This window comes from Lagenorhynchus albirostris, chromosome 9, assembly GCF_949774975.1.
Source record: "Lagenorhynchus albirostris chromosome 9, mLagAlb1.1, whole genome shotgun sequence".
NCBI classification, from domain to species: domain Eukaryota; kingdom Metazoa; phylum Chordata; class Mammalia; order Artiodactyla; family Delphinidae; genus Lagenorhynchus; species Lagenorhynchus albirostris.
The window spans coordinates 7,491,443-7,518,938 of NC_083103.1; the positions used below are offsets into that span (position 1 = coordinate 7,491,443).

The 27,496-nt window shown below is 57.2% G+C and overlaps 2 protein-coding genes across 4 annotated transcripts; both read left to right on the top strand.

Moving 5' to 3' along the window:
- Nucleotides 1-7,993: 7,993 nt before the first annotated feature.
- On the top strand, nt 7,994-14,575 carry MEN1 (menin 1). 3 transcript variants are annotated; one of them, XM_060158757.1, is made up of 10 exons: nt 7,994-8,342; nt 8,735-9,195; nt 10,171-10,379; nt 10,568-10,696; nt 10,983-11,023; nt 11,099-11,186; nt 11,737-11,873; nt 12,299-12,434; nt 12,886-13,050; nt 13,268-14,575. In XM_060158757.1, coding segments are annotated over exons 1-10 (1,851 nt in total). In that variant the 5' UTR covers nt 7,994-8,340; the 3' UTR covers nt 13,751-14,575. The 3 variants fall into 3 exon arrangements, with proteins under 3 accessions (XP_060014740.1, XP_060014741.1, XP_060014742.1); XM_060158758.1 differs by having other exon boundaries at nt 8,225-8,354; XM_060158759.1 differs by lacking the exon at nt 7,994-8,342 and adding an exon at nt 8,427-8,445.
- A 350-nt stretch (nt 14,576-14,925) lies between these two features.
- On the top strand, nt 14,926-27,165 carry MAP4K2 (mitogen-activated protein kinase kinase kinase kinase 2). Its single transcript, XM_060158761.1, has 32 exons — nt 14,926-15,050; nt 15,174-15,231; nt 15,457-15,547; nt 15,634-15,698; nt 16,004-16,059; nt 16,378-16,425; nt 16,512-16,554; nt 16,954-17,026; nt 17,105-17,236; nt 17,312-17,374; nt 17,742-17,823; nt 17,915-18,022; nt 18,455-18,533; nt 18,693-18,751; nt 19,390-19,433; nt 19,518-19,556; nt 19,651-19,684; nt 19,811-19,916; nt 20,007-20,095; nt 20,173-20,214; nt 20,331-20,415; nt 20,510-20,589; nt 20,676-20,736; nt 20,825-20,942; nt 24,534-24,592; nt 24,672-24,775; nt 24,862-25,039; nt 25,802-25,870; nt 25,994-26,080; nt 26,327-26,397; nt 26,496-26,551; nt 26,655-27,165. Exons 1-32 carry the CDS (start codon nt 14,955-14,957, stop codon nt 26,740-26,742), a joined length of 2,463 nt encoding a protein of 820 aa, XP_060014744.1. The 5' UTR covers nt 14,926-14,954; the 3' UTR covers nt 26,743-27,165.
- Nucleotides 27,166-27,496: the final 331 nt, after the last annotated feature.

Sequence of the window (27,496 nt, forward strand, 5' to 3'; positions counted from 1 at the left end):
GTGCAGCAACGAAGACCCAGCTCAGCCTAATAATTAATTAATTAATTTTAAAAAAAAAAGCGAAGGGACGGTTTACAAAAGTGTGGGCAGCATCAGGGGAACCCACCAAGGAGTGGCGGTGCCCTGAGCCGCGGTCGCAGTGAGGAGCTGTTATCACCCCCAGGTCAGCCAGGCAGGAAAAGGCAGGTGTTACCCTGCGGGAGCTATGGCTCTCAGTAGAAGCCCTTGGCCATGGCCAAGCAGGAAGGCAGCCCAGGAAATTAATTCCTCCACCTCACTCTACTCCCTCCCTCCCATCTCCTGCTTCCTTTGGTCCAAACCCAAGCAGCAGCCAGACGCCCCTAGAGCTGAGTTTCTGCAGGTCTAGAGGGCAGACTTTGGGGTCCAGAGCAGGGTGGAGACGGGAGGAAGTGGATCTGAAGGGCACATCCTGCTGCCCCACCCAGGTGAGACTGCTGAGAGGAGTAGGGGGAGGGGAGGTCTGGGAGGGGTCTCACTTGTTCTAATCTGGGGTGTCCATGACTGGGCAGGACCCAGGCCTTGAGGCTGGGCTGGGTGAGGCAGGAGGATAAGTGCTGGGATCAGGGCAGGCTGTGCCCTAAGGCTTGTGGAGGGCCCTAAAGTTAGGCAAAGGGGCCTGGTTAGAGATACGGATTGGAGGGTGCCCGGGAAATTCCAGGGCCTGGTTAGGAGTGCAGCCTTGATTCCAGTCTAGTTCTGCTATTATGGGCAAGATACCTGACCTCTCTAAGCCTCAGTTTCCCCATCTGTAAGTGGGGATCATAAAATCCATCTCATGGGAGGTTCTTGTGAGACTTTGGCCAGACAATGAGTATAAAATGCCTTCAGCTCACTCAGGAAATGTTTGCCTATGGAGATGCAGAAGCCCAAAGAGAGGGCCCAGGGCAGGGACACCGAGGCCTCTTGCAAGCTAGGGCCTCCAGCCACCCTCACCAAAGTGGAGAAATGGCTGTTTCCCTGGCACCCCTCAATAATTTAGCCAAAAGATTTTCACAGTTTTACATTAAAAATTTTTTTTTCTCCCAAAGGTTTATGTTGACAAATTTCAAACCTACAGAAAGATTGAAAGAATATGAACGCCCTGGGACTCCCCTAGTGGTCCAGTGGTTAAGAATTTGCGCTCCCAATGTAGGGGGCCCGGGTTCAATCCCTGGTCAGGGAACTAGATCCCACATGCCGCAACTAAGAGCCCGCATGCCGCAACTAAAAGACCCCGCATGCCGCAACTAAGAGCTGGCACAGCCAAATAAATAAATATTAAAAAAAAAAAAAAAGAATATGAACTCCCTACACTCTTCACTTAGATTCACCATTGTTAACATTTTGCTGCTCTTGCTTTACTTCTGTACCCATATAAACGTGTATACATAGCATGTATTTTGCTAACATTTGAAAGTAAGTTGCAGACAATCTGAACCTTGCACCTAAATACTTTGCAGCCGTCTCTTAAGAATAAGGAAACATCATGCCGTACAGCAACTAAGCCCGTGCACCGTAACTACTGAGCCTGCGCTCTAGAGCCCATGAGCCACAACTACTGAGCCCACGTGCTGCAACTACTGAAGCCCACATGCCTAGAGCCCATGATCCTCAACAAGAGAAGCCACCGCAACGAAGAGTAGCACCTGCTTACCGCAACTAGAGAAAGACCGTGCGCAGCAACGAAGACCCAACATAGCCAAAAATAAGTAATAAATAAAATAAATAAATTAAAACAAACAAAAACTAACCACCCCATATTTCGGGGCCCTCTCACCTTCAAAAATAAATAAATAAATAAATAAATTTATTTTTTTTAAAAAAGTATAAGGAACCACCAAGAATTCCCTGGCAGTACATGTCATTTTTTTTTTTTTTGACCTGGCAGGTCCAGTGGTTAGGACTCTGTGCTTTCACTGCCGAAGGCTCAGGTTCAATCCTGGTCGGGGAACTAAGATCCTGCAAGCTGTGTGGCGCGGCCAAAAAAAAAAAGAAAAGAAAAAAAAGAATAAGGAATCACCAGAAGTCACTATTAGTATCTCAAGAGATTTAATATTTTTTTAATTTATTTATTTTATTTATTTATTTTTGGCTGCGTTGGGTCTTCGTTGCTGCGTGCAGGCTTTCTCTAGTTGCGGCAAGTGGAGGCTACTGTTCGTTGCAGTGCGCGTGCTTCTCACTGTGGTGGCTTCTCTTGTTGCGGAGCCGGGCTCTAGGCGCGCGGGCTTCAGCAGTCGCGGCGCACGGGCTCAGTAGTTGTGGCTCGCGGGCTCTAGAGCACAGGCTCAGTAGCTGTGGTGCACGGGTTTAGTTGTTCCACAGCACGTGGGATTTTCCCAGACCAGGGCTCGAACCCGTGTCCCCTGCATTGGCAGGCAGATTCTTAACCACTGCACCACCAGAGAAGCCCTCAAGAGATTTAATATTGATACTCTGTATCAATCTGTTATGGGTTGAATTTTGACCCCTAAAAAATGAAGTCCTATTCCCAAGTACCTCAATATGTGACCTTATTTGGAACTAGAGTCATTGCAGATGTAAGTAGTTAAGATGAGGTCATTAAAGTGGGCCCTAGTCCAATATGACTGGTGTCCTTTAGAAAAGGGGAAATTTGGACACAGAGACACACACACACACACACACAGGGAGAACACGCTGTGATGATGAAGGCAGAGATCAGGGTGATGCTTCTACAAGCCAAGGAATGCCATAGATTTGCCAACAAGCCACCAGCAGCTCGGAGAGAAGCCTGGAATAGACTCTGTCACAGCTCTCAGGAGTAACAAATCCTGCTGACATTTTGATCTTGGACTTCCAGCCTCCAGAACTGTGAAATGATACATTTCTGTTTAAGCCACCCAGTTTTTGATATAATTGTGTCAAAAATGTTCTCTGTAGCATTAACAAAAAAATTGAGCATCCAGTTCTAGATCACATGCTGCATTTGGTTCGTGTGTCTCTTGAATCTCCTTTAATCTACAACAACTTTCTCCTCCCACCTTTCTGGGCCATCTTTCATGATATTAACTTTTTTTTTTTTTTTTTCGGCCATGCCACACAGCATATGGGATCCTACTGCCCTGACCAGGGATCGAACCCTCTTCTTTTACAGTGGAAGTGCAGAGTGTAGAATAACCCACAATTTGCATTTGTCCTGATTGTTTCTTCATTAAAGTCAGATTTAATATTTTTGTCAAGATATTATATAGCAGATGCTATTTTAAATTAATTTTAATTACAATAATACACTTTTTTTTTTTGGTAAATTAGAGGCTGAATTCCCATTTGACTCCCTGCCCTCCTCTCATAAAATTATGTCAATGTTCCATATATGCCCATACATGTTACTGGCAGGCATCAAGAGGGACCAGCCTCCTTGCCTCCATCAATGGGAATCAAGTTGGAGCCTCAGAACCCTTCCTACCCTTGGCAGGAAGCCCTGCTCTCCGTGCTCTCACACTCACGGCCGGCCCACCACCCTACCCCTGCCTCAAGACCATCAGAACCTGTCCTACTCTTTGTCCCTGTTGCTCAGTTTCACTGCAGGGACTGAAGCCTCTATGTCCTCCATGGCTCTGGCCATCGCTTTAGCTGATCCCATCTCCACCCTCAGCTTCTGGTAGCTGTTCACCATGCACTCTAGAGCTGATGGTCCATCTTCAGCAAAATCTCCCGTGTCCTCGCCCCCTTTTGCAAATGGTCCTTAACCCTCCTGCTCTGTCAGAAACTTTGCCCTCCCTGGGGTCACTGTTGCTCGCTGCCCCATGTCCCACAGGCTTTCTACACCCCTCCCACCATTGGGCCTGGAGATGGGGTAGGGGTCCTCCCCCATGGCCACTGATAGACACCCTCCTCCCTCCTCCTTTCAAATACTTAGGTTTGGGCTTCCCTGGTGGCGCAGTGTTTGAGAGTCCGCCTGCCGATGCAGGAGACACGGGTTCGTGCCCCGGTCTGGGAAGATTCCACATGCCGCGGAGCGGCTGCGCCCGTGAGCCATGGCCGCTGAGCCTGCGCGTCTGGAGCCTGTGCTCCGCAATGGGAGAGGCCACAGCAGTGAGAGGCCCATGTACCGAAAAAAAAAAAAAAAAAGAAAAGAAAAAAACAAAACAAAAACAATAAAACTTAGGTTTGAGCTCAACTTATTAGCTTATACCACCCACTTTGCTTCAGATATCTCCTAACCCATGCATGACTCATTTCTTGATAATTCTAGCTCCTGGCTTGCTGTCATTCTCTCCATCCTATTCCTATTTTAGTTCTTAGAGACTTTGATATACATGTGGATGATCCAGCTGCCAGGCCTCTCGGTTCCTTGAACCCATCTTCTCCCATTGTCTTGCCTTCCATCTCATCCCAGTCACTCACTCCCATAGCTATACTGGAGAGCCGCACTGTCCTATATGGGAGCCACTGGTCACGTGTGGCCACTGAGCACTTGAAATGAGACTGGTCTGGGGACTTCCCTGGTGGTCCAGTGGTTAAGACTCTGCACTTCCACTGCAGGGGGCACAGGTTCGATCACCAGTCAGGGAACTAAAAAAAAAAAAAGAAATGTGACTAGTCTGAATTGACATATGCTGTGAGTATAAAACACATACCAGGGACTTCCCTGGTGGCGCAGTGGTTAAGAATCCGCCTACCAATGCAGGGGACACGGGTTTGATCCCTGGTCCAGGAAGATCCCACATACCGAGGAGCAACTAAGCCCGTGCACCACAACTACTAAGCCCGCACTCTAGAGCCTGCGAGCCACAACTACTGAAGCCCACGTGCCTAGAGCCCGTGCTCCGCAACAAGTGAAGCCACCACAATAAGAGGCCTGTGCACCGCAATGAAGAGTAGCCCCTGCAGCCAGAGAAAGCCCTGGGCAGTAACGAAGACCCAACGCAGCCAAAACAAATACATACCAGATTTCAAAGACTTAGTGTGGGAAAAAATATGTTATCATTAATAATTTTTATATCGATTACAAGTTGAAATAACGTTTTGGACATATATTATTAAAATTAATCTCACTTGTGTCTTTTACTTTTTTAATGTAGCTACTAGAAATTTTAAAATTACATATGCAGCTCACGTTAGGTTTCTACCGGAAGCACTGATCTAAATCTCTTTTTTTGGCCGAGCTGCATGGCTTGTGGGATTTTAGTTCCCCAACCAGGGATTGAACCCTGGCCCTCGATAGTGAGAGCGTGCAATCCTAACCACTGGACTGCCACAGAAGTCCCCTAAATCTTTTCACTGCCAATAATGACACCAACCGTCTCCCTATCATCTCAATCCCAAGCATCCTACTCTCTATCCAACACCCCAATCTTTCCAGCTCTCTTTAGCACCCCAACTCCAATAAACTTTTGACCCCATTGGAACCTACAATCCATTGATTTCCCCACATTTTTGCAGCCCCTCATCCCTCTTATGTCCTTACGTTCCTCCCTCAAACAGCCTAAATTCCAGTCAATTGTTATAATCCTTTGTATGAATGTATTTGTTCATTTATTCAGCAAACAATTGTTGAACATCAATTATGTGCGGGACACTATTCTAGGCACATGGAACACGTCAGTGAACAAAACAGGCACATTCCCTGTCCTCGTGGAGCTTATATTTTGGTGGTAGGAGAGAAATAATAGACAAATAAGTAAATTATATTAGATGCTGGAATAGTGGTTCTCAACCGGGAGCAATTTTGCCCCCCAGGGACATTTGGCAATGTCCGGAGACATTTCTATTGTCACAACAGGGGGAGGGGCATCTGGAAGGGGTAGAAGCCAGGGAGGCTGCTAACCATCCTACAGGGTACAAAACAGCCCCCAATTACAAAGAATTATCCAGCCCCAAATGTCAACAGTGCCTAGGTTGAGAAACCCTGTTCTAGAAGGTGTTAATGCTTTAGAAAGAAAAAAAAAAAAAAAAGTAGAGTTGGGTGGAGGGACTGAAAGAGGAATTTGGGCTGGAGAGTGTGATTTTAAGTAGGCTGGTCAGGTCTGGGTCAGCCTCATTGAGAAGGTGGCATTTGGGAGGGAGACCAACTGGGCTTCTTATTTCATTGAGAAAATGAAAGTACCCGTGTATTCTGCCTTCTCTCCGATTATTATTATGAGTTTTAAATTTTATTTATTTCATTTATTTTTGGCTGTGTTGGGTCTTCGCTGCTGCGGGGGCTTTCTCTAGTTGCGGAGAGCGTGGGCTACTCTTCGTCGTGGGGCGCGGGCTCCTCATTGCGGTGGCTTCTTTTGTTGTGGAGCACGGGCTCTAGGCGTGCGGGCTTCAGTAGTTGTGGCACGCGGGTTCAGCAGCTGTGACGTGTGAGCTCTAGAGTGCAGGCTCAGCAGTTGTGGCACACGGGCCTGCGGCATGTGGGATCTTCCCGGACCAGGGCTCGAACCCGTGTCCCCTGCATTGGCAGGCGGATTCTTAACCACTAAAACACCAGGGAAGTTCCCTTCTCTCCAATTATTATGGCTAGACTGTGTTCATGCTCCTAGCAAAGGACAAGCCTGTCACTCAGGAACTCCCATCCTCTCTACTCGTTCGGGGTCATCAGTCTTGCATTCTCTCCTATTAAACAACAGCCACAACCATGACTTCCTTTGACCCTCTTCCCCCTCCAGCTGCCATCTTGATTTTTTCCTTCCCTTTGCTGCAAAGCTCACTGAAAGAGTTGTGTATTATCACTGTCTCCAGTTTCTTTCCCCTCTTTTTTCTTGAGCCCAAGAACTCTGGGCTTTTGCTCTCAAACTGCTCCTAAGGTGGTCACCAGGGATTCTCACAGAGCTAAATGCAGTCAGTCCTTGGTGCTCAGCTTGCTGACCTGTGGGCAGCACCCGACCCTGTCAATCACCCCTCTGCCTTGGTCTTCTGAACCAGATGCCCGTCTGGTTTTCCTCCTATCTCTCTGGCTGATCCCTCTCAGAATCCTTTGCTGGTTCCTCCTGGTCTCCCAACCTCTCCATGAAGGGGTGTCCCAGAACTCAGTCCTTGGGGATCTCATTTCCATATACCCCTCACTCAATTTCCCCTAATGTTAACATCTTATACAACATGGTACATTTATTAAAACTTACTGATGAAAACTATAAATGAAGCTACAGGTTTTATTTGAATTTCATAAGTAGGGCTCACAGTTGCCCAAGACTTGACTGGTTTCGTTTTAAAACTGAAAATCCCATTCCCCTGAAGTCCCCTCAGACTTGGGCAAGCTGGGACAGTCAGCCACCCTATTCACCAGTTTTTCCACTAATGTCTTTTTTTTCTGGTCCAGGATTCAATCCAGAACGCCACGCTGCATTTAGTGGTCCTGTCTCCTTAGTGTCTTCTAAGCTGCAACAGTTTCTCAGTCTTTCCTTGTCTTTCATGACCTTGACACTTTTGAGGGGAACTGTCAGGTACGACCAGTCTGAAAGTCCCTCAGTTTGGGTTTGCTGGATGTTTTCTCATGAATAGGCTAGACTTATGGGTTTTTCTGGAAAAAACCCACAGAGGTGAAGTAGGGCAGGAATTTAATCTGTTTTATTCACTGCTACATAGCCAGTGCCTGGGACTGAGTGCTTGGCCCATTATAGGCACCAAAAATCTGTTTGTTAAATGAGTAAGTGAATGAATGATTCTGTAGAAATTTAGTATTGTTTTGAAGTTTTAAAATGGTAAATAAATACTACCCTATCATACATATCGCTCTGTAGCTTTTTCCCCTCAACAATTTGCCCTGAAGATCCATTTTAGGATGCATAGAGCTACTTTACTCTTCTTGTATACAAATTCTTGTATACAAATAACTACAATGGTTCTTTAGATGTTCCTCTTTGCACACGTGTTAGATTTTCTCACGGACAGAAAACTAGACATAGAGTAGGCACATTTACGTGTTAATGGATACCAATAAATATCCAACTACAGTGGCTGAACACGTTTACAGTGCTCCAGCAGCGTTTAAAAGTACCCGTTTTCATCACATCTTGCCGACACGTGATGACGTACAGAAGCTCAGCGAGTGCTGAGGAGGCCTGCTCACTCTCCGGACTACAACTCCCAGAATGCACTGCGGTTCCTCTGCCTACCTGGGTAGGCGTGAAATGGAATGACCAATCCCTGAGGACCTCAGGAAGGTGGCGCTGCCTCCTCTCCTCACCTACCTCTGGGTTCTGCCGCGCCCAGAGCAGCGGGACTACCACTCCCATAAGCCATCGCGGACTGGCCGGCCCAGCCACCATTTCAAGACTTGGCAAGGACAGGGGCGGGCCCCGGACTCCACTTCCCGGCAGGCGGTGCGGCCCGAGGGGGCGGAACTCCATTTCCCAGCAGGCTCCAGGCGGCGGGCGCTGCTGTGCCTTGTGTGGGATGTAAGCGCGGAGGTGGGCGCGGGGGACCGAGGCCAGGACTCTCTTTGGGACTTGGGGGGCCTGGCCTAGGAGCGCCTTCCGCGCGGACTCTAGGGCCCTGGGGGTATGGGCGCAGAGAGGGGGCGGGGCGGCCATTGGGAGTTCTCAGTGGGGTCCTAGGGGCGCACCCCCATCGGGGCCGGGGCTCCTGGGGTTGTGGGGGACAAGAAGGCCCCGCAGCCTCGGCTGAGGGGTCTCTTCGACGAAAGAGGCGGAGCAGATGAGCGGAGCGTGAAGGGGCGGGGAAGCAAGGGATTGTGTCTGTGTGTGGGGGTGTAGAAAGCTAGTCGAGCCTGGGAGGGGGGCTCCTGGGCCGTGCCCCCCCGACCCTCCCTCCGCACGCTCGCCCGCAGGCCGAGGCCCGCCGCCATGGGGCTGAAGGCCGCCCAGAAGACGCTGTTCCCGCTGCGCTCCATAGACGACGTGGTGCGCCTGTTCGCTGCCGAGCTGGGCCGAGAGGAGCCGGACCTGGTGCTCCTATCCTTGGTACTGGGCTTCGTGGAGCACTTCCTAGCTGTCAACCGCGTCATCCCCACCAACGTGCCCGAGCTCACTTTTCAGCCCAGCCCTGCGCCCGACCCTCCTGGCGGCCTCACCTACTTCCCCGTGGCCGACCTGTCCATCATCGCCGCGCTCTATGCCCGCTTCACCGCCCAGATCCGCGGCGCCGTCGACCTGTCTCTCTACCCGCGAGAGGGGGGCGTCTCCAGCCGCGAACTGGTAAAGAAGGTCTCCGATGTCATCTGGAACAGCCTCAGCCGCTCCTACTTCAAGGATCGGGCCCACATCCAGTCCCTCTTCAGCTTCATCACAGGTTGGAGCCCGACAGGTGGCAAGGGGCGAGAATCCTGTCTCACGTGTGAACCTTGGCCCACCTCTTCACAACACTGTGTGGTTTACAGAGCCCTTTTGAGACCTGTAAGCCTTGTGAGGTGGGGCAAGTGTTATGTCCCCCTTTGCAGCTAGGGAAACTGAAGCCCAGAGAGGGAAAGTGATCTTCTCAAGTCACACAGAATGGCAAGGCTGGGATTGGACCCCAGTCACATGACTCCAAATCCATTAGCCCACCCTCTGCCCCCTCAGAACCCCCCTCCCTGCCATTGAGCAGCTACAGGAGTCCTGCAGCCCAGCCTGAGGCATAGAGGGCAGCAGCAGATTTAGGGAGTGAGGAGCCAAAATCGGGCTGCATTTGAGCCAATTCCATGAAACGTCTATGAACATGTTTTGAAAGTGAACAGACCAGGGCTTCACCTGAAGAAACTGAAGGCTCAGGGCTTGCAAAGAGCTTTCCTCTTTGGTCCAAGCCCAGTTGACTGGCAGTCAGGTCCTGGAGTGCCATATTGAGAAGGAATCTGAGGCTGCTTCTGAGTTTAGCAAGAAAAGAATACAGAGAGAAATGGGGAGTGTCTGCCAGTGGGTGTGTAAAAGGAGTGTTGGCCAGTGTCCTGTTTTTGCCGTCCCTGGTTATAACCTAATAGGTACAATAAAATGAGGAAATTCTAGCAGAAATATATAATACAGTTGCAGAGAAAGAGAAGAGACGGGGTCAAAAGCTGGGTGGAACTACAAAAGATCCAAGGTCTCCTGTTGAGGATGGGGAACGTAAAGGGGGAAGGAGAGTCTCTGAACACGTAGGAGGAAAGGGATAGAGGGAAGACGGGCAGGAGTGCCTGAGGTTTGAGCACAGGCTTGGAGGTGAGTGTGGGAGGGTGCATGGCCCATCACTACCTGGTCCCTTCCCCCAGGCCAGAGCTCAGAGGACCCTCTTTCATTACTTTCCCTTCCACAGGCACCAAACTGGACAGCTCTGGTGTGGCCTTTGCTGTGGTGGGGGCCTGCCAGGCCCTGGGTCTCCGGGATGTCCACCTGGCCTTGTCTGAGGACCATGCCTGGGTAGTGTTTGGGCCCAATGGAGAACAAACAGCTGAGGTCACCTGGCATGGCAAGGGCAACGAGGACCGCAGAGGCCAGACAGTCAACGCGGGTGTGGCTGAGCGGGTATTGCACCCCCCCCATACTCTCCTAGCCCAAGCCACCCAAGGAGCTCTGCTTTCTTGGGCCATGCTGCCCTCTTCCTATCACCACCTACATATGTCAGGAAGGGGAGGACCCCCCTCCTGGCTGTCATTCCCTAGAGCAGGCACAGGTAGGCCATCGTGAGACATCTGGTCTTGTCCTCTCCCAAGAGCTGGCTGTACCTGAAAGGATCATACATGCGCTGTGACCGCAAGATGGAGGTGGCATTTATGGTGTGCGCCATCAACCCTTCCATTGACCTGCACACTGACTCCCTGGAACTGCTGCAGCTGCAGCAGGTGAGGGGTGCCTGTGGGAGCCTGGGCCAGGGCGCTTTCCTTTCCTGAGCTTCAGCTCCCCCTTCTGTAATGTGGGTGAATCATTCCTGGCCTGGACTTTCCTGGGGCTCTTGGGAGGGGAGAATTGAGACGTGAAAGCGCTTTGACTTCAATAAGGGGCTAGTTCTGAATTCTGGCTTTTCCTACCTGGTGGGAGGTCCCTACTGGTGCTGGACCCCCGTCTGCCTAGTAGACTGAGGACCCCCCTCTCTCCTGCCGGCTCACACTTCTCTCCTTTGGCCCCTAGAAGCTGCTCTGGCTGCTCTATGACCTGGGACATCTGGAAAGGTCAGTAGAGGGAAGTGGCCAGGCTGGGCCTCAGGGTGGGCTGGGGGGCAGCCTGGACTCATGAGCCTTTCCCAGGTACCCTATGGCGCTGGGGAACCTGGCAGATCTGGAGGAGCTGGAGCCTACCCCTGGCCGGCCGGACCCACTCACCCTCTACCACAAGGTGGGGACATTTCAGGAGGGTACAGAAGGGAGGTGCAGCAATGGCTGGGTTTCCCTTTTATCTGGGACTGGAAGGGCGGCAGGTGAGGCAAGAAGAACTTTGTGTGTATTGGGGGGTACCGCCCATCCAGTCCTCGTTTTGTATTTACCGTGTGCGTATTCAGGGCGGTCAGGGCTGTCTGAGGAGTGTTCTGGGTTCCCTACCTGGGAGTGGTAGGTCCTGGATTTGTCCCCTCGGCCCTGCCTTTTCTACTGCCTATCATTGTCCTTCTTGGAGTATAGTAGAGGTCAAACACTGTGAGAGCACTGAGGCCCGGGGGGGGGGGGGTAGGAGGGACATTGGGCTGGGCTTGGAAGGCCAGCCCAGTGCAGACCTACAGACCCAGGGAGGAACACCTGGTAGAGAGGATGGCCCGGGGGTAAGGTCACGTGGGAGATGAGACTCTCTGGAATCTTCCTATTGCCCCTCCTGGGTGTGATCCAATGGGACATTTGTGCCACCTGGGGCAGCTGGGAGCTGCCTCCCTGAGGCCCCTCTGCTCTATCCCCAGGGCATTGCCTCAGCCAAGACCTACTACCGGGATGAGCACATCTACCCCTACATGTACCTGGCTGGCTACCATTGTCGCAACCGCAACGTGCGTGAAGCCCTGCAGGCCTGGGCCGACACGGCTACTGTCATCCAGGAGTGAGGATCCCCCCACGGGGCCCCAGCCTGGCCTTTCTTCCCCCTCCACCCAATTTCCAACCACCCTCACCCAGGAGGGAGGCCTGGGTCCCAAGCCCTATCACCTCTCCATCCAGTCACTAGGCAGCCAAGGCCACCATCACCCAAGAGGTAGGGACCCCTAATGAGAGCTTCACGCCTTTCCTTCCCCACCCTTTCCTCCTAATTTCTAACCGCTGTCATCCAGCTGTGGAATCTGCATTCCCCATCCCCCTCCTCACTCTTGCTCTGGGCTGACACAGACACCACCATTTTCGAGTGAGGACCCCAACTGTTCACTCAGTCCCTGGATGACCCCGGAAAAGAAACCAGGGCTCCATCCCCTGCCAGGTCCCTGGGGGTAACCGCCATAGCCGAGACCCCACAGTGCCCTGCTGCTCTCACAGCTACAACTACTGCCGTGAAGACGAGGAGATCTACAAGGAGTTCTTTGAAGTAGCCAATGATGTCATCCCCAACCTGCTGAAAGAGGCTGCCAGCCTGTTGGAGGCCGGCGAGGAGCGGCCAGGGGAGCAGACCCAGGTGAAGGGCTGGACCTCCAGCCTGTGTACGCCTTCCCACCTGAGCAGGGCTCCCAGTCACAGGACGTGGGACTGCTGCATGGGACTGGGGATGGCACGAGACAGGTGGCCCGGTTCAGGCAGACAGCTGTGTTCTCTTATGCAGTAGCTGAGGGCCTGGGCTTGGGTTTGAGGAGTTGAGGTAAATGGGGTGGAAGCCCCTCTCTTTCTCTGTCAGGGTCACTCATTCAGCTGAGGGGGTGAGACGGAGGTAAGGGATGGTCCCTCCCTCCTCCCAAGTGCTGGCTAAGGACTGGTTTTATAAAAGGAAGGCGGTTCTAAGAATTCTCTTCACCTATACTCACGTCTGCCAGAGCCAGGGCTCTTTGTCCAGGCGAGAGGTCTGGCCTGTGCCCTCTGATGAGGGGTGAGTAATGGGGTCTGAACTGTGTCCTCCTTTCCCCCTTTCCCAGGGCACCCAGAGCCAGGGTTCTGCCCTCCAGGACCCAGAGTGTTTCGCCCATCTGCTGCGATTCTACGATGGCATCTGCAAATGGGAAGAGGGCAGTCCCACGCCCGTGCTGCACGTGGGCTGGGCCACCTTCCTTGTGCAGTCCCTGGGCCGTTTTGAGGGACAGGTGAGGGACAGCTGTGCAGGGTGTCTGGGGAGGACAGGTGGTGACAGCAGCTACAGCGGAGTCAGAACCTTTGTAGCCCTGAAGGGGATCTGTCCATCCCCTTTGGGTGCGGGTGAGACCGAGGCTCCACGACAGGATGGTCTTGGCTGGGTCTTGGGGTTCGACCCACTGGCCTGCAACCTCTTCCTCCGCTTGCCCCCGCCCCCATGCGGCCCAGGTGCGGCAGAAGGTACGCATAGTGAGCCGAGAGGCAGAGGCGGCCGAGGCAGAAGAGCCTTGGGGCGAGGAAGCCCGAGAAGGCCGGCGGCGGGGCCCGCGGCGGGAATCCAAGCCTGAGGAGCCTCCGCCGCCTAAGAAGCCGGCGCTGGACAAGGGCCCAGGCGCGGGCCAGGGTGCGGTGCCAGGACCCCCCCGGAAGCCCCCAGGCACCGTCCCGAGCACTGCCCGCGGCCCTGAAGGCGGCAGCGCGGCTCCAGCGCTGGCGCCCGCCGCCTCGCCGCCACCGGAGGGTCCGGTGCTCACTTTTCAGAGCGAGAAGATGAAGGGCATGAAGGAGCTGCTGGTGGCCACCAAGATCAATTCGAGCGCCATCAAGCTGCAGCTCACGGCTCAGTCACAAGTGCAGATGAAGAAGCAGAAGGTGTCTACACCTAGTGACTACACTCTTTCATTCCTCAAGCGGCAGCGCAAGGGCCTCTGAAGTACCCGGGTCTCAGTAGCGGCCCACTCGGAGCCCGCCCTCAATCAGGATTAGGTTCCACCCCAGCCCCCCTAGCGAGCCCAGGCTCCGCCCCTGGCCTAGGGGCCTAGGCCCCGCCTCCAGGCCTCACCCCTACCCGGAACTCAGGCTGCAGGTTCCCAGAGTAGACTCCACCCAGCGCCCGAACCGAGGGCTCCGCCCAGTCACTGGAATATAGAGCCCATCCCCCAGAATCCCAGCCGGCCAATTGAAACCTTACCCTGAGTCCTTCACCCATCTTTAAAGGTCCAACTACGGGAAGCTCAGGCTCCATCTCAGAACCGAGGCTCTAACCTTAGGCCTGACCAGTGTTGGCTCAGGGTTGCTTCCAGCCCATAGGGCTGTTTCACCCTAAACCCTAGGAGCACAGGTCCCACCCACAGCCCGGGAACCAAGGACCCCGCTCAGCCCCTAGGAGTACATTTCCGCCCTTCAAAATTCCATTCCTTGGGAATCCAAGCCCCCTACCGCAAAGAACTTAAGTAACGCTTCCAGAACTTGGAAATCCTAGCTTCCTTCCCTGTCGCGAGGCCGGGACACGAAACTCCGCTCCCGGCGTGTGCGAATCCTGAGCCCCACCCGCTTCCTGACCAAACTGGCCCCAGATCAGAGCAGACCTCTCTTCCGACCCTCTGGGAACCTCCCCGGGGTCCATCCCGTCTCGGGGGACTCTGGAGGAAATCTGCAGGGGTTTGCGAGTGGGTGAGGGGAGCCTGATCGCTTCCTGTTTTGTACATAGATTTATTTTTCAGTTCCAAGGAAGATGAATACATTTTGTAAAAAAAAAAAAAAAAAAGTACTTGTCCGTGTTTCATCTGGGAATTTGGGAGTGGAGCTCCCCCTCTTTCCTCTGCCTTCCGGCCCTCCGGGTTTCGGGCTCCCCACCTGTAGAGCGCGAGGAACTGGTGGCCGGCAGAAGAGCCTCGGCACCATCAGCTCCTCCCGGGCTCGGGACTTTCCCTAGCTGCCGAGGGCCGGTCCCGCTGGCGCCTCCTCCCGGCCGGGCGGCGGGGCATCACCGGCCTGGCCCCGCCCCGGGCCCCGGCCCCGCCCCCGCGGCCTCTGAGCCACCGGCGCCCGCCTCGGCGGTCCCACCCCGCCCCGCCCCGCGCCGCCCCGCGCCGGCTCCGCGGCTCCGCAGCTCGCGCCCGCCCGGCGCCGGGCCATGGCGCTGCTGCAGGATGTGTCGCTGCAGGATCCGCGGGACCGCTTCGAGCTGCTGCAGCGCGTGGGGGCCGGGACCTATGGCGACGTCTACAAGGTGCGCCGGGCGGCGGGACGGACGGGAGAGAGGAGAGGAGGGTACGCGCTCCGTGCCCTGCTGCGGGATCCGGCCCCCAGCCCCGCCCCTCCTCATCTCGCTTCACCCCCTCCGCCCCTGCAGGCCCGCGACACGGTCACGTCCGAACTGGCTGCGGTCAAGATAGTCAAGCTAGACCCAGGTGAGGGCCCGGAGCCAGGGCCTCAGCGCTGGAGGGAGGGCAGAGGGCCGCAGAGCGGGCGCGGTGTGAGAGTTGACATTTCCGAGACCCCCTGAGAAGCAGGCCCCGGGAGGTACTGTCCGCTGGCACCTGTCTGCCCTGGAGAGAGGAGGCACTCTGTGCCCATTTTGCAGATGGGGGCATTGAGTTAAGGCGGCCCCCTTCATGATGCCCTGTGTTTCCTAGGGGACGACATCAGCTCCCTTCAGCAGGAAATCACCATCCTGCGTGAGTGCCGCCACCCCAATGTGGTGGCCTATATTGGCAGCTACCTCAGGTGAGGCTGCTTTATCCCCTTGCTTACCCCCAGGCAGCCCCCATATGGCCCTACCATGTGCCCACCCCAGCTCTGTGTCACCCCAGGAATGACCGCTTGTGGATCTGCATGGAGTTCTGCGGAGGGGGGTCCCTGCAGGAGATTTACCACGGTGAGGGCCAGGACTCCAGGCCACAGAGGGTCACAGCCTTCTTCCCATCCCCACCGCAACGCAGGGCCGGAGGGGAGAGCTAGGGCCCTGGATTTGGGCCCCTCTCCACTTCTCACTAGCTGTGTGACCTTGAGAGAAATGCTGTCCTTTTCTGGGCTGTATATCCCAGCCTATGTCGGGAGGGGATGTGGCCAACTCCCCTTTCACCAGCAATGCCTGCTGCTTACCCCACACAGGGTGGATCCTGGGAGGGTCAGCATATTCCCCCAGACCCCCCTGCCAGCCCTTAACCCCTCCCATTTCAGCCACCGGGCCCCTGGAGGAACGGCAGATTGCCTATGTCTGCCGAGAGGCACTGAAGGTAGCTGGGCCCATAGGGCTACTCACACCCCCAGTCCCCTGGAGCAGGGCAGGGAGCCCAGCTGGCCAGTGTGTGTGTTGCGGGGTGGGGTGGGTGGAGTGCTCAGGCAAAGGTGCCTGAGGGGCTGTGGGTCCTGCGGGGAAGGGGCCCCAGCCGTGTTGCCGGAAGCAGCCCATTTCCCTTTTGGCTCAGTCATTTCCTGTTTGGGGAGAGGGGAGGAGGAAGCAGCTTGGGTGGGGGGCCCCAGTCCTGAGAGGGGGTTCAGGAGAGGTGGGATATACTGGGTAGCTGCTCTCAGGGGCTCCTCTTCGTCCCCAGGGGCTGCACCACTTGCATTCTCAGGGGAAGATCCACAGAGACATCAAGGTAGGGGTCTGGCCAAGGGCATTGTGGGAGGGAGGAGGAGGCTCTCGGGGGCACCAGACGGGATTCTCTCTCCTCCATTCCCACAGGGAGCCAACCTTCTCCTCACCCTCCAGGGAGATGTCAAGCTGGGTCAGTACCCTGGGGACACAATCAGGGTGAGGGTTCTATGGGAGCTCCTGGAGTCTTAGAGCCTACTTTCAAGTGCAGCTTGTCCTTGAGCAAGTCATTTACCACTTGAGCCTCAGTTTCCCCATTTAGAAAGTGGAACAGTTCTCCCTTCCTGCTAGAAGTTGGATGTGGTTGGGTTCGTATGGAGTCTAACATGGGACCGGGCACTTGGTCGTGGAGAGAAGGTGGTTGACCCCTCCCAGGAGGGGACCTGGCTTTGCCTTGTGCCTATGGCAGTTGTGGCTGAACCTGGGCTGCCTGTTTTCTGAGCCCTGCCAGGTGCATCCTGAGCCTGAGCCCTGAAAGGGGGTGGGGAGTGGCAGCCAGAGGTCGGGTGAGAGCAGCTCTTTCTCCCTGTAGCTGACTTTGGGGTGTCAGGCGAGCTGACGGCGTCTGTGGCGAAGAGGAGGTCTTTCATTGGGACTCCATACTGGTGAGGCTGCACCTCTGGCTGAGGGGGTGGGGGCCACAGCGGGGCACCCGGCCATCTCATCTGTGACCCCGCCTCTAGGATGGCCCCGGAGGTGGCCGCCGTGGAGCGCAAAGGTGGCTACAATGAGCTGTGTGACATCTGGGCCCTGGGCATCACCGCCATCGAGCTGGGCGAGCTGCAGCCCCCTCTCTTCCACCTGCACCCCATGAGGTCAGCTGAATACTTGCCCCTTGCCTGACCCCAAGAGCCCTGTGACCCTCGACCCCTGACCTGTGGTCTCCACAGGGCCTTGATGCTGATGTCAAAGAGCAGCTTCCAGCCGCCAAAGCTGAGAGACAAGACTCGCTGGTGAGGGCCCACATCCCTTGCTGGGGCCCCCTTTTCAGCCCAGCCCCATGGGGGCAGAGGAGCCTTCTGCCACCCCCCAGGGTGCAGCCTCGAGGGCCCTGCCCTCTCTGGGCCTCCACAGACGATCCGCGGGAGAGGCCTGGGCTCTGCCTCTGGGCTGGGGACCAGCGTGGACAAAGAAGAAGGGCAGATGGTTGATGATGGAGGCGCTGCCGTGTCGCAATAGCAGTGTTGCTCAGGCCAGCTGCCCTTGGTCTCAGGCTGGCTCCTTCCTGGGCAGGCCCAGCAGACTCCTCAGGAGTGGTGGCAGGATGGCCTGCCTGAGGGCTAATCTGGGCCTGCGGGTGGGGTCTCTTGTATCCACTAGGACCCAGTATTTCCATCACTTTCTCAAGCTTGCCTTGACCAAGAACCCCAAGAAGAGGCCAACAGCAGAGAAGCTCCTGCAGGTGGGAGGTAGGGGGGTGGGGCAGGGGGCTAGATGCTCAGAAGCAGGGACCCGGAGGCCAGGGACCAACCTGCACCCCCTCCATCCTCCAGCACCCCTTCACGACCCAGCAGTTGCCTCGGGCTCTCCTCACACAGCTGTTGGACAAGGCCAATGACCCCCACCTGGGAACCCCCTCCCCAGAAGACTGTGATCTGGAGGTAAGTGAGAGCCACTGGGGACTGGGTTTTGGCCTGGTCTGGTCATAGGCATGCAGAGGTGACAGAAGTCAAGGGCCCTTCAGCTTGTGTGTTTCCAGCACATGGAGCTTCAGTCTGGTCGAGCCCACCCATTAGGAATCTTCCCTGAGCCGGTTTGCCTCCTTGTCGCCCCACTGTGATAGGTTCTTGCCCTTGGCCCAGCGTGACCGTGACCCTAGTTAACCCATCTTCTGCTTTCTCTGTGATCTTTGGCGAGTTATTGGCCTCTCTGTGCTGGTTTTCTCACCTGTGAAACGAGGGTGCCGTTTAATCTCGCGATCATCTCAGGGCGTTTCCGTGAAAACAGACACGTCAGTGTGTGTAGAGCAGCTCGAGGAGCTGCTGGTGTGAGGTGAGCGTGGACACGTGCCCACTGTCTGTGCTCTCTCGTAGACTTATGACATGTTTCCCGACACCATTCACTCCCGGGGGCAGCATGGCCCAGCCGAGAGGACCCCCTCGGAGATCCAGTGTGAGTCTGCTTTGGTGGGGGGCTGTGTGGATTGGCGGCTGTGTGTGGATTTGGTGGGGGGCTGTGTGGATTGGGGGGCTGTGCGTGTGGATCTGGTGTGAGTTAAGGGGTCAGTCCTGAGGCTCTGGCCCCCCTAACCCCTGGATCTGGGCCCTCCAGTTCACCAGGTGAAGTTTGGTGCCCCACGAAGGAAGGAAACAGACCCACTGAATGAGCCGGTGAGGGGCTGGCGGTGTGGCAGGGTGGGGCAGAGGGCTGGGCTGGGGAGCTGTGCCGGTGACCGAGCACCTCAAACTCAGGAGCCGTGAAGCAGCAGCAGCCTGGCCCTCGGCCCGGGAGAGCTGTCCAAGCAGGCCTGTCCGCCCAGGGACCCGGAAGCCTGGGGGCTCCTCCTGGGGCAGGTTGTTTTGGACAGTCGGCTGGGGGTGGCAGGGTGACCACGCCTTTCTAAAACGTGGGCCTGTCACTCGTCTGAGGACGCCCCCGCCCCCTTCGGCACGTTCTTCTCTGCCTCAGTCGCTGTGACTGCTGGGTTGGCTGACTCACCATCTCTGCTCTCTCGCTGTCTCTACTTATCAGCATCTTTCTCACCCACACGATCTCAGTCCCTCCCTGCCCTTTTCTCTCACTGTCTCTCTGTCTCCTTCTCTCTCCTTGTTTGTCTGTTTGGCCCTTTTTCACACTTTCTCGGCCTCTTGTTGTCTTTCTCACAGTCCTCTTGCTTGTTACCAATCTCACTTTCCATCTGTCTGTCTGTCTGCCATCTCTGTCTCCCACAATCTCTCCAGCACTCTCTCACGTTGCCTGTCTGTCTCTCTGCCTCCCTCTCGGTCTTTCTGACTCGGTTTCCCCACAGTGGGAAGAGGAGTGGACGCTGCTGGGAAAGGAGGAGCTGAGCTCGTGAGTGAGGGGGGCGGGGGAGCTGTGGGGGGGGGAGGGGCAGGAGGAAAGGCTGACTTCGGATCCCTTCCCCTCTCTACCCAGGAGCCTGCTGCAGTCCGTCCAGGAGGCCCTGGAGGAAAGGTGAGGGGCCGGGGCCCGGAGGAGGTGGGGGGCAGCTGGGCTCAGGACCCAGTCACATCTCACACCTCATCTCCCTCTGATTTGTCCCCGACAGGAGCCTGACCATCCGGCCAGCCTTGGAACTCAAGGTACGGAGAGGAGGGGAGCGGGGGATGGGGATGGGGGGCAGTGCGATAGCGCGTGCAGTTGGGGTGGGGGTAGGTTACAGGGTTACCTGCTAACAGCTGGGCTGGGTCCGCTGACCCTCCTGCCAGGAGCTGGACTCCCCAGATGATACCATAGGAACCATCAAGAGGGCCCCGTTCTTGGAGCCATCCCCCACTGAGCCTCCGGCTGAGGACCTTCAATCCAGCCTCCCAGGTGAGCCCCAGGCTCCGGGGACGAGGAGGCAGGCCCCTGGAGGCAGGGGGCGGTCCAGGACCAGAATTCACGGCAGGTCTGTGCCTGCAGGAACCGCACCTGCACCTCTCCCATGCCCGGACAGCCCCCCGCTGCTCTCCACTGCCTGGGCCACCGTGAAGCACCGGGAAGATCATGAGGTGAGGCGGTGCTGTAGGGGGGGGTCGGGGAGATGGGAAGCTGGGGGTGTGGCCCTGACTCCTTTCTTCCCTCCCAGAGGTCATCCTGCCGTGGGCTCCCCCCGACCCCCAAGGTGCACGTAAGCGTTTGCGCATGGCTTCGCCTCCCCACCGCCTTCTGCCTCACCGCCTGTGGCTCCCCCCGCCCCGTCCCCCCACCTGGTGCTTCCTCATCAGCCTCTTGCCTCCTCTCCAGATGGGCGCCTGCTTCTCCAAGGTCTTCAATGGCTGCCCCCTGCGGATCCACGCTGCTGTCACCTGGATTCACCCTGTCACCCGGGGTAGGCCAGGGGCAGGGAGGAAGCAGGAGCCTGGGAATCCCCAGCTTGGGCCAGGGGACATGGCTGACCTCTGACTCCATACCCAAACCTGCAGACCAGTTCCTGGTGGTGGGGGCCGAGGAAGGCATCTACACCCTCAACCTGCATGAACTGCATGAGGATACGCTGGAGAAGGTGAGGCCCGGCTGGCGGGGGAGGGCCGAGGGCCTTGGGCGTCTGGGGTGCTGACCCCTGTCCATCTATGGCTCTGTGGCCTCCAGCTGATTTCACACCGCTGCGCCTGGCTTTACTGCGTGAACAACGTGCTGCTGTCACTCTCAGGTACAGTTGGGGCAGGCGGGGGCAGGGCCAGCGCCCCACCCACCAACACTCTCTGAGCCCCTCTCCCCTCCGTCCCATCCCCCCGCAGGGAAATCCACGCACATCTGGGCCCACGACCTCCCAGGCTTGTTTGAGCAGCGGCGGCTACAGCAACAGGTCCCCCTCTCCATCCCCACCAATCGCCTCACTCAGCGCATCATCCCCAGGTCAGGGACCCTGGGGAGCCTGGCCCTGCGGGGATGAGGGAGGAGGGAGAGGCAAAGGGACAGAGCCAGGGCTGGAATGCAGCCTTTCCTGGTACTGAGACTGTTGGGATCTTAGACACGTCACTTGGCCTCTCTGAGGCCCGGTTTCCTCATAGGTCAATATAGTTGGTAGCCTCCCCTGCCCCTGCACCCAGACCTGTCGGGAGGGAAGGAGACAGGGCATGTGAATGTACCTGGCAAGCTCTGGGAGCTGCGGTGGGTAGGCTGTGGGGCAAATGTTTCCTGAGTACCTACTATGCGGCAGGTCTTAGGCTGGGCTTAGGGATGACAAATCAAATGAGTTCTTGACAGTCAGCTCCTGGGACTGAGGTGCGCCAGGGGGAGAGCTGGAAGGGGTGGGGAGGCCTCAGAGAGGCCAGGCGAGCTCGCGGCGTTGACAGAGCGTTGGGGGTCTTCCAGGCGGATGAGTTAGGGAACAGCCTTCTAGCAGTGGGAGGAACAAGTGTGAATTCTCCTAGGCGATCGGGGGAGTTAAAAGGTGTTTGGCCCGAGCGAGGACGGGGAGCAGCCCAAGAGGAAGCTGCACCGGTGGCAGAGGCCTGCCGTTGGCTCCAGGCCCAGGATCTGGGCTTTGTCTGACTGGTAGCGGACCCGGAGCATCTGAGAAGGATCCCTCTGTACGTCAATCAGGATTTTTCCCGTTGCAGGTGATTCAACTCACCGGCTTAAGCACAACGGCTCGTGTAGGAGTAGGCTCAGCTGCATGTCCAGCTGGATCCAGGCTTAAATGGCATCCTCAGGCATCTTCCTGCATCTCCTGGCTCTGTTTTCCTCTTGCCACCTTCATTCTCACGCAGGCTTTCTTGTCCAGTGATGGCTGCCTGCAGGTCCAGGCCAGCGTTCCACTAGCTAACAACCCAGTGGAACCGGAACCTCTGTTTCCAAGTAATTCCCACAAAAGTCCAGGGCCAGTTCTCACTGGCCTAGTTTAGGTCCATGCCTACCCCTGGGCTAGTCACTGTGGAAGGGCATGAGGAGCCAGGGCCCAGGCCTGCGTCCCGTGCCCTCTCTTGGAGCTGGGGGAAGGAGAGAGGGGCTTGTCTGGGCAGATGGAAACAGGAACATCTGCTGGCCTCTCTGGTGACAGTGGGAAGGAGGAATGGAGGGGGAGGCTGGCGAGAGGGCCTGGAAGGGAGGCCGGTGTAGTGACCCAACGCAGTGTAGGGCAGTGAGAACTAGATGGACTCGAGCAATATTTAGGAAGTGGGATTGACAGGATTTGGGGACTAATCAGAGTGAGCTGGAGGGAAAGGCAGGGACTGGGAGACCTCAGAGAGCAGACTGTGGTGCGTTTACAGGGCAGTAGAGTCCCTCATTCAGCCATTCAGCACCCGGTATGCGCCAGGCAGCGTCCTGGGCGTGAGATACACTTGGGAACTGGAGACCCTTATATTCCCAAGACCCTCCTGTTGAGACAGACAACAGCGGACATGAGAAGGAGTCTATGCGGTGGTGACACAGAGGGGAAAGTGCCCCGTGGAGAAGGGCAGGGAGGTCAGGAAAGACCTCGCTGAGAAGGTGCTTTTTGAGCAAAGACTCGGAGGGGTTGATGGAGCAAGTCCTGAGGGTATCTGGGGGGCTGGAGCCGTCCTGCCTGTATGAGGAACAGCAAGGAGGCCAGTGAGTCCAGATGGACGGAGTGAGAGGGAGCTGGCCTCCGAGGGCTCTGTAGCCGCAGTGAGGGCTTTGCCCCTGACTCAGAGCAGCCTGAGGGCCGCTGCAGAGGAGTGGCATGACTGAGGTTTTCACGGGTCACTCTGGCTGCTGAGCTGGGAGGAGACTGGAGGGGACGCGGGCGGATGCGGAGACCCATCAGGAGGCTGTGGCACCATCAGGTGGGACATGATGGCGGCTTGGGCCAGGGAGGCCGTGAAGGAGTAGAAAAGCGGTCGGAGTCCAGTTTTATTCTGAAAACTGAACCAACAGGATTTCCGGACAGTTGGTGGATGGAAGAGAAAGGGGAGTCAAGGATGACTCCAAGCTTTTGGCCTAGGCAATGGGAAGGATGGAGCTGTCATCAGCTGTGGGTGGAGCAGAATTCAGTGTTGTCACATGGAGTGTGAAATGTGCAAGTGGGGCCTCGGCCCTTGGCGGGGGCTGGGGGGTGGGGGATGGCGCTGAGTTCTGAGCGGGGAGGCAGGCTGTGGGCTTAGACATCGTCATGACCCGGTGGGTGGTGGAAGCCGGTGAGGAGGGCATGGGAGGCCGGGCCGAGGGGAGATGAGGGGCCCAGGGCCATGATTCAGCGGGCTCGCCTGAGGAGCACATCGGGAGCCCCGTGGCCTTGGGGCTTCCTGACCTCAGTCCGAAGCCAACCTCTGCTTTGGCCCAGGACCTGCAGGAAACAGGCCCATTACAGGCCCAAGTCACAGGCAGCTTTGGGTGTGTGTTTGGGAAATCACAGTATCACAGCAGAGATCTCGAATTGTTGGGAAAAAAAACAAAAAATGTCCGCCTCTGTCCCATCTGAAGGCCAGCTGGGAAAGAGAGTGGAAGGAACAAGGGGAGAGAGGAGAGTGAGGACAGAGGCGGAGACAGAGGTGCTGGCTTCCTTGGCGGGGCCCACATCCCAGCAGAGGGTGCAGACAGGGCTGGGTCAGTGGGAGGAGGTGGCAGGGCTGCTGACGTGTAGCCCTGTTCCCCAAGGGAAGAAGCAGGTTTGGAAGGTCCCCTGAGGGTTTGGGGGACAGCCAGTAACCAAAGGAGGGACCCCGCTTCTCCCTCGGCACCCACTGGTCCCCCCCTGGAATAGCCTGCCCTGAAGCAGGAGAGGGCAGGGCGTTTGCCGTTTTCTGGGGAGTCGTCATGTTCTCGGCCCGGCTTGCTCATCTGTGACTTGCAGTGTGTCAGGTGGGGACCGGCCCTGAGTGCTCTGGCCGCCGGAGGAGCTGGAGGCCGCATTAGCTTGCCGTCCTCCCACACCCTCGTTTTTTTCAGTTATTTCTTTATTTACACCCTGCCTTTGCCTAACAAGTATTTTCGATGACTGAAAATAGGTGGGAAAGTAATAATAACGGGATGAGAAAAGTTAGCCTTTTGTGAGGGCACCTGATGTGGCAGGCTCTGCTGCACGCTCCTCCCCTGAGTTAACTCATTTAGGCCTCACTGCGACCCTGTGAGGGGGGTACCACGGTTATCCCCAGGCTGCAGGTGAAGCAGTTGAGGCCCGGAGAGGTCAAGTCCTGAGGGTACTGCTGGTGAAGCTGCAGGCGAAGCAGGGGAAGCAGTTGAGGCCCGGAGAGGTTCCGTGCCTTGCCCCAAGTCGCACGGCGAGAGGTAACTCTGTGATCCAAACCCCCGACTGGACGTACACGCTCCAGGCTGTACGCGGGTGGAGCCACAAGCACTGCGTCACATCCTGCGCGACTCACAGTTCCGTGGCTTCTCGGATACTCGGGCCAGGGGCTTGACCTCTCTGAGCCTCTGCCACCTGTGAGGCGGGGAAGGTGTTAGTACCGTCCCCTTGGGGCTCTGCAGGGGGCCTTGCCCAGGGTGGCACCCGTGACGCCTGCCCTGGTTGCCACCCCACAGGCGCTTTGCCCTGTCCACCAAGATTCCTGACACCAAAGGCTGCCTGCAGTGTCGCGTGGGTAAGAGCTGGGTGTGGTGGGCGGGGCCGGGGGGGCGCGGGTGGGCACAGCCCCGGCCCCACCACCCCCTCTCTCGCAGTGCGGAATCCGCACACAGGCAGCACCTTCCTGCTGGCCGCGCTGCCCACCAGTCTGCTTCTGCTGCAGTGGTATGAGCCGCTGCAGAAATTCCTGCTGCTAAAGGTGCGGTGCCGGTGGGGGGACCCCCGGGCGGGTGGCAGGGTTTCTGGGAGGAGAAATGTAGACCTGAGCGCCCCTGCTGCCCCCAGAACTTCTCCAGCCCCTTGCCCAGCCCAGCAAGGATGCTGGAGCCGCTGGTGCTGGATGGGAAGGAGCTACCGCAGGTGTGCGTGGGGGCTGAGGGCCCCGAGGGGCCTGGCTGCCGCGTCCTGTTCCATGTCCTGCCGCTGGAGGCTGGCCTGACGCCGGACATCCTCCTCCCACCCGGTGAGCTGGAGGGCCAGGCTGCTGTATGTGAGTGTGTGCATGTGCGTGTGATATATAGAGAGAGGGGGGGGAGAGGGGGAGGGGAGGGGGAGGGAAGGGAGAGGGGGAAGTTCCTCACAGGTTATGGCTCCACGGAGACCTTGGGGACCCGAAGCTCCAAGCTTCTCTTCAGCTCAGCAGCTAAGAAAACCTGACCAACCCTGCAGGGGCTGCAGGGACAGAGCCAAGCTGGGGAAGGCAGGTGCCAGAGGCCTCCATTCTGAGCAAGGAAGGACACTGGGTGTTGGGACAGCTCAGGGGAGCAGAGTGAGTGGCAGTGGGTAAAGAAGGGGGAAGGTGCCCTGGACCAAGTCCTTGCGGTAGCCCAGACCCCCAGCCAGGGGTCTCATGGGATTTTACTCTTGATCTCCACAATGGCCCTGCAAGGTAGGCATCGTCGTGCCTGGGTTACGGATGAAGAAACTGAGGCCCAGAGATTCGAGGTCACACAGTGACTGGGTCATGAAGCCTGGCTCTCCTGGCTCCAGAGCCTCTGCCCCCCAAAGCCTCCCTGGGCCTCAGCCCTGCCACTTGTGATGGGTCACTTTGCTGCCAAGCATCAGTTCCCCTGCTGTGCAGTGAGACTGGGCATCATGACCCCACCCAGCTATTGCGCAATGCACTGTGGGGAAAGCCGGCTGATGCACACCCCCAGCTCTTCCTCTTGGGGCCAGAGCGGGGCTGGTGGCTCAGCCAGGCTGTGTCTCCCTTCTCTGCCTGCAGAGGGGCTTCCGGGCTCAGCCCAGCAGGTGATCCAGGTGGACAGGGACACAGTCCTAGTCTGCTTTGACCGTGAGTGTTCCTGGTATCAGGGCTGGGGGCTAGAAGGGGGTGGTGAGGGAGGCCAGGTGGGTCTGTCTCCCCAGAAGGGGGCCACCCCGCCCCGCCCCGCCCACCAGCCCGCCCCCTGTATAGGCTGCGTGAGGATCGTCAACCTGCTGGGCGAGCCCACGGTGACACTGGCGCCTGTGCTGACCTTTGACTTCCCCATTGAGACTGTGGGTAAGTGAGCAGACAGAGGTGGGGGTGGGAGTATCCCTGGCCTGGAGCACATGATGTGGCCCCGGGGCCTGGGGCTGGCAGCAGGACAAGGAGGCAGGTCCCCCAGCCCCTCTTGAGAGCCATGTTGGTCACCTGCGGCCCAGTCCGTGAGGTCCTCTGTGGTCCAGACCTGGGCCCAGGGTGTAGCTGGGGGAGCCAGTGTCCCCAGGGCAGGTGCAGGGCTGATGGCCGCCTGGCCGCTCCTAGTGTGTCTGCAGGACAGTGTGCTGGCCTTCTGGAGCCATGGGATGCAAGGCCGCAGCCTGGACACTAATGAGGTGAGTGACACTCAGGACCCTGGTGGCTCCCCACCCAGGTGTCCCCACCTTTTAGGAGAGGACCTCTGGGGCAGCCTCAGTCCCCCTTTTCTTCCCAGGTGACCCAGGAGATCACAGACGAGACAAGGATCTTCCGAGTGCTTGGGGCCCACAGGTAGGACACAGTGCCCCGGCCTCCCCGTCAGACGCTCTCCAGGCCAGGTGGAGGTGCCCAAGTGTCTTCCCACCTTGCTCACCTCCGGTTCTCTCCCCTCCAGAGACATCATCCTTGAGAGCATTCCCACCGACAAGCCGGGGGCTCACAGCAACCTCTACATTCTCACAGGCCATCAGAGCAGTTACTGAGCCAGTGGGCCGGCCTGGCCGGGGGCATCCCCCGCCCACTCCAGGCCTTAGCAGCCGTTCTTTTAGGCAGAGGGGCCCCTCCCAGATCAGAGGAGCCCAGGCCTCGGCTCTGCTAGTCTGAAGGGCAGAAATCCTGAGAAGAGTTTGGGGGCTGGGGAGGGTAAGGGTGCCTACCCCACACCTCTGCAATAACTGGACCAGAGGAAGCTGCTGTCACCTCCCCCTCCCCGGCGGGCAGCCAGTCCCCAGTGCCCCCTGGCAGGGGCCCTGGGCTGGTTGGGGGCAGGCCCGGGGCTATCCATTCCATTCGGTTCCACATTTCCTTTCCACTCTTCCTGCCAAGAGCCTGCCCCTGTGCTCTGTCCTGGGGAACATGGTATTTAAAAGAGAGACTATATTGGTATTAAAGCTGGTTTGATTTTATTCCACTGGTCCCTCTGGTTTGGGGGGAGCTGAGCCCACCTGCCTCATCTCCCTCTACCTCTCCCTCCAGGACACCTTTCTTTCTTTCTGTGGCACCAGGTGCTGTGGATATAACATGGAAGGGAGGCCACCAGTGTTCTGGTGGCTCTCATGGGGAGCCAGGCAGAGGTGAGGGGGAGGCCATGGCCCTCCATGGCATCTCAGGGTCTCTGTGTCTTCCTGGGCTCCCTTGCTCAGGATGAGCCCTCAGCCTTGCAGTGTGAGGTCTCTTTTGTGGCCAAGGAGTCATGCAGATGGGGCCGGGGGAGGCACTAAACAAGGGACTCGTCCG

Bases quoted from the DNA above. Each gene is read 5' to 3' on its own strand.
- MEN1 (XM_060158757.1), top strand. The intron at 10,380-10,567 runs GTATTGCACCCC...TCCTCTCCCAAG, and splicing joins ACGCGGGTGTGGCTGAGCGG to AGCTGGCTGTACCTGAAAGG. The intron at 10,697-10,982 runs GTGAGGGGTGCC...TTTGGCCCCTAG, and splicing joins AACTGCTGCAGCTGCAGCAG to AAGCTGCTCTGGCTGCTCTA.
- MAP4K2 (XM_060158761.1), top strand. From the start codon at position 14,955: ATGGCGCTGCTGCAGGATGTGTCGCTGCAGGATCCGCGGGACCGCTTC. The intron at 16,426-16,511 runs GTAGGGGTCTGG...CCATTCCCACAG, and splicing joins AGATCCACAGAGACATCAAG to GGAGCCAACCTTCTCCTCAC. The intron at 25,040-25,801 runs GTGAGCTGGAGG...CTCTGCCTGCAG, and splicing joins GGACATCCTCCTCCCACCCG to AGGGGCTTCCGGGCTCAGCC.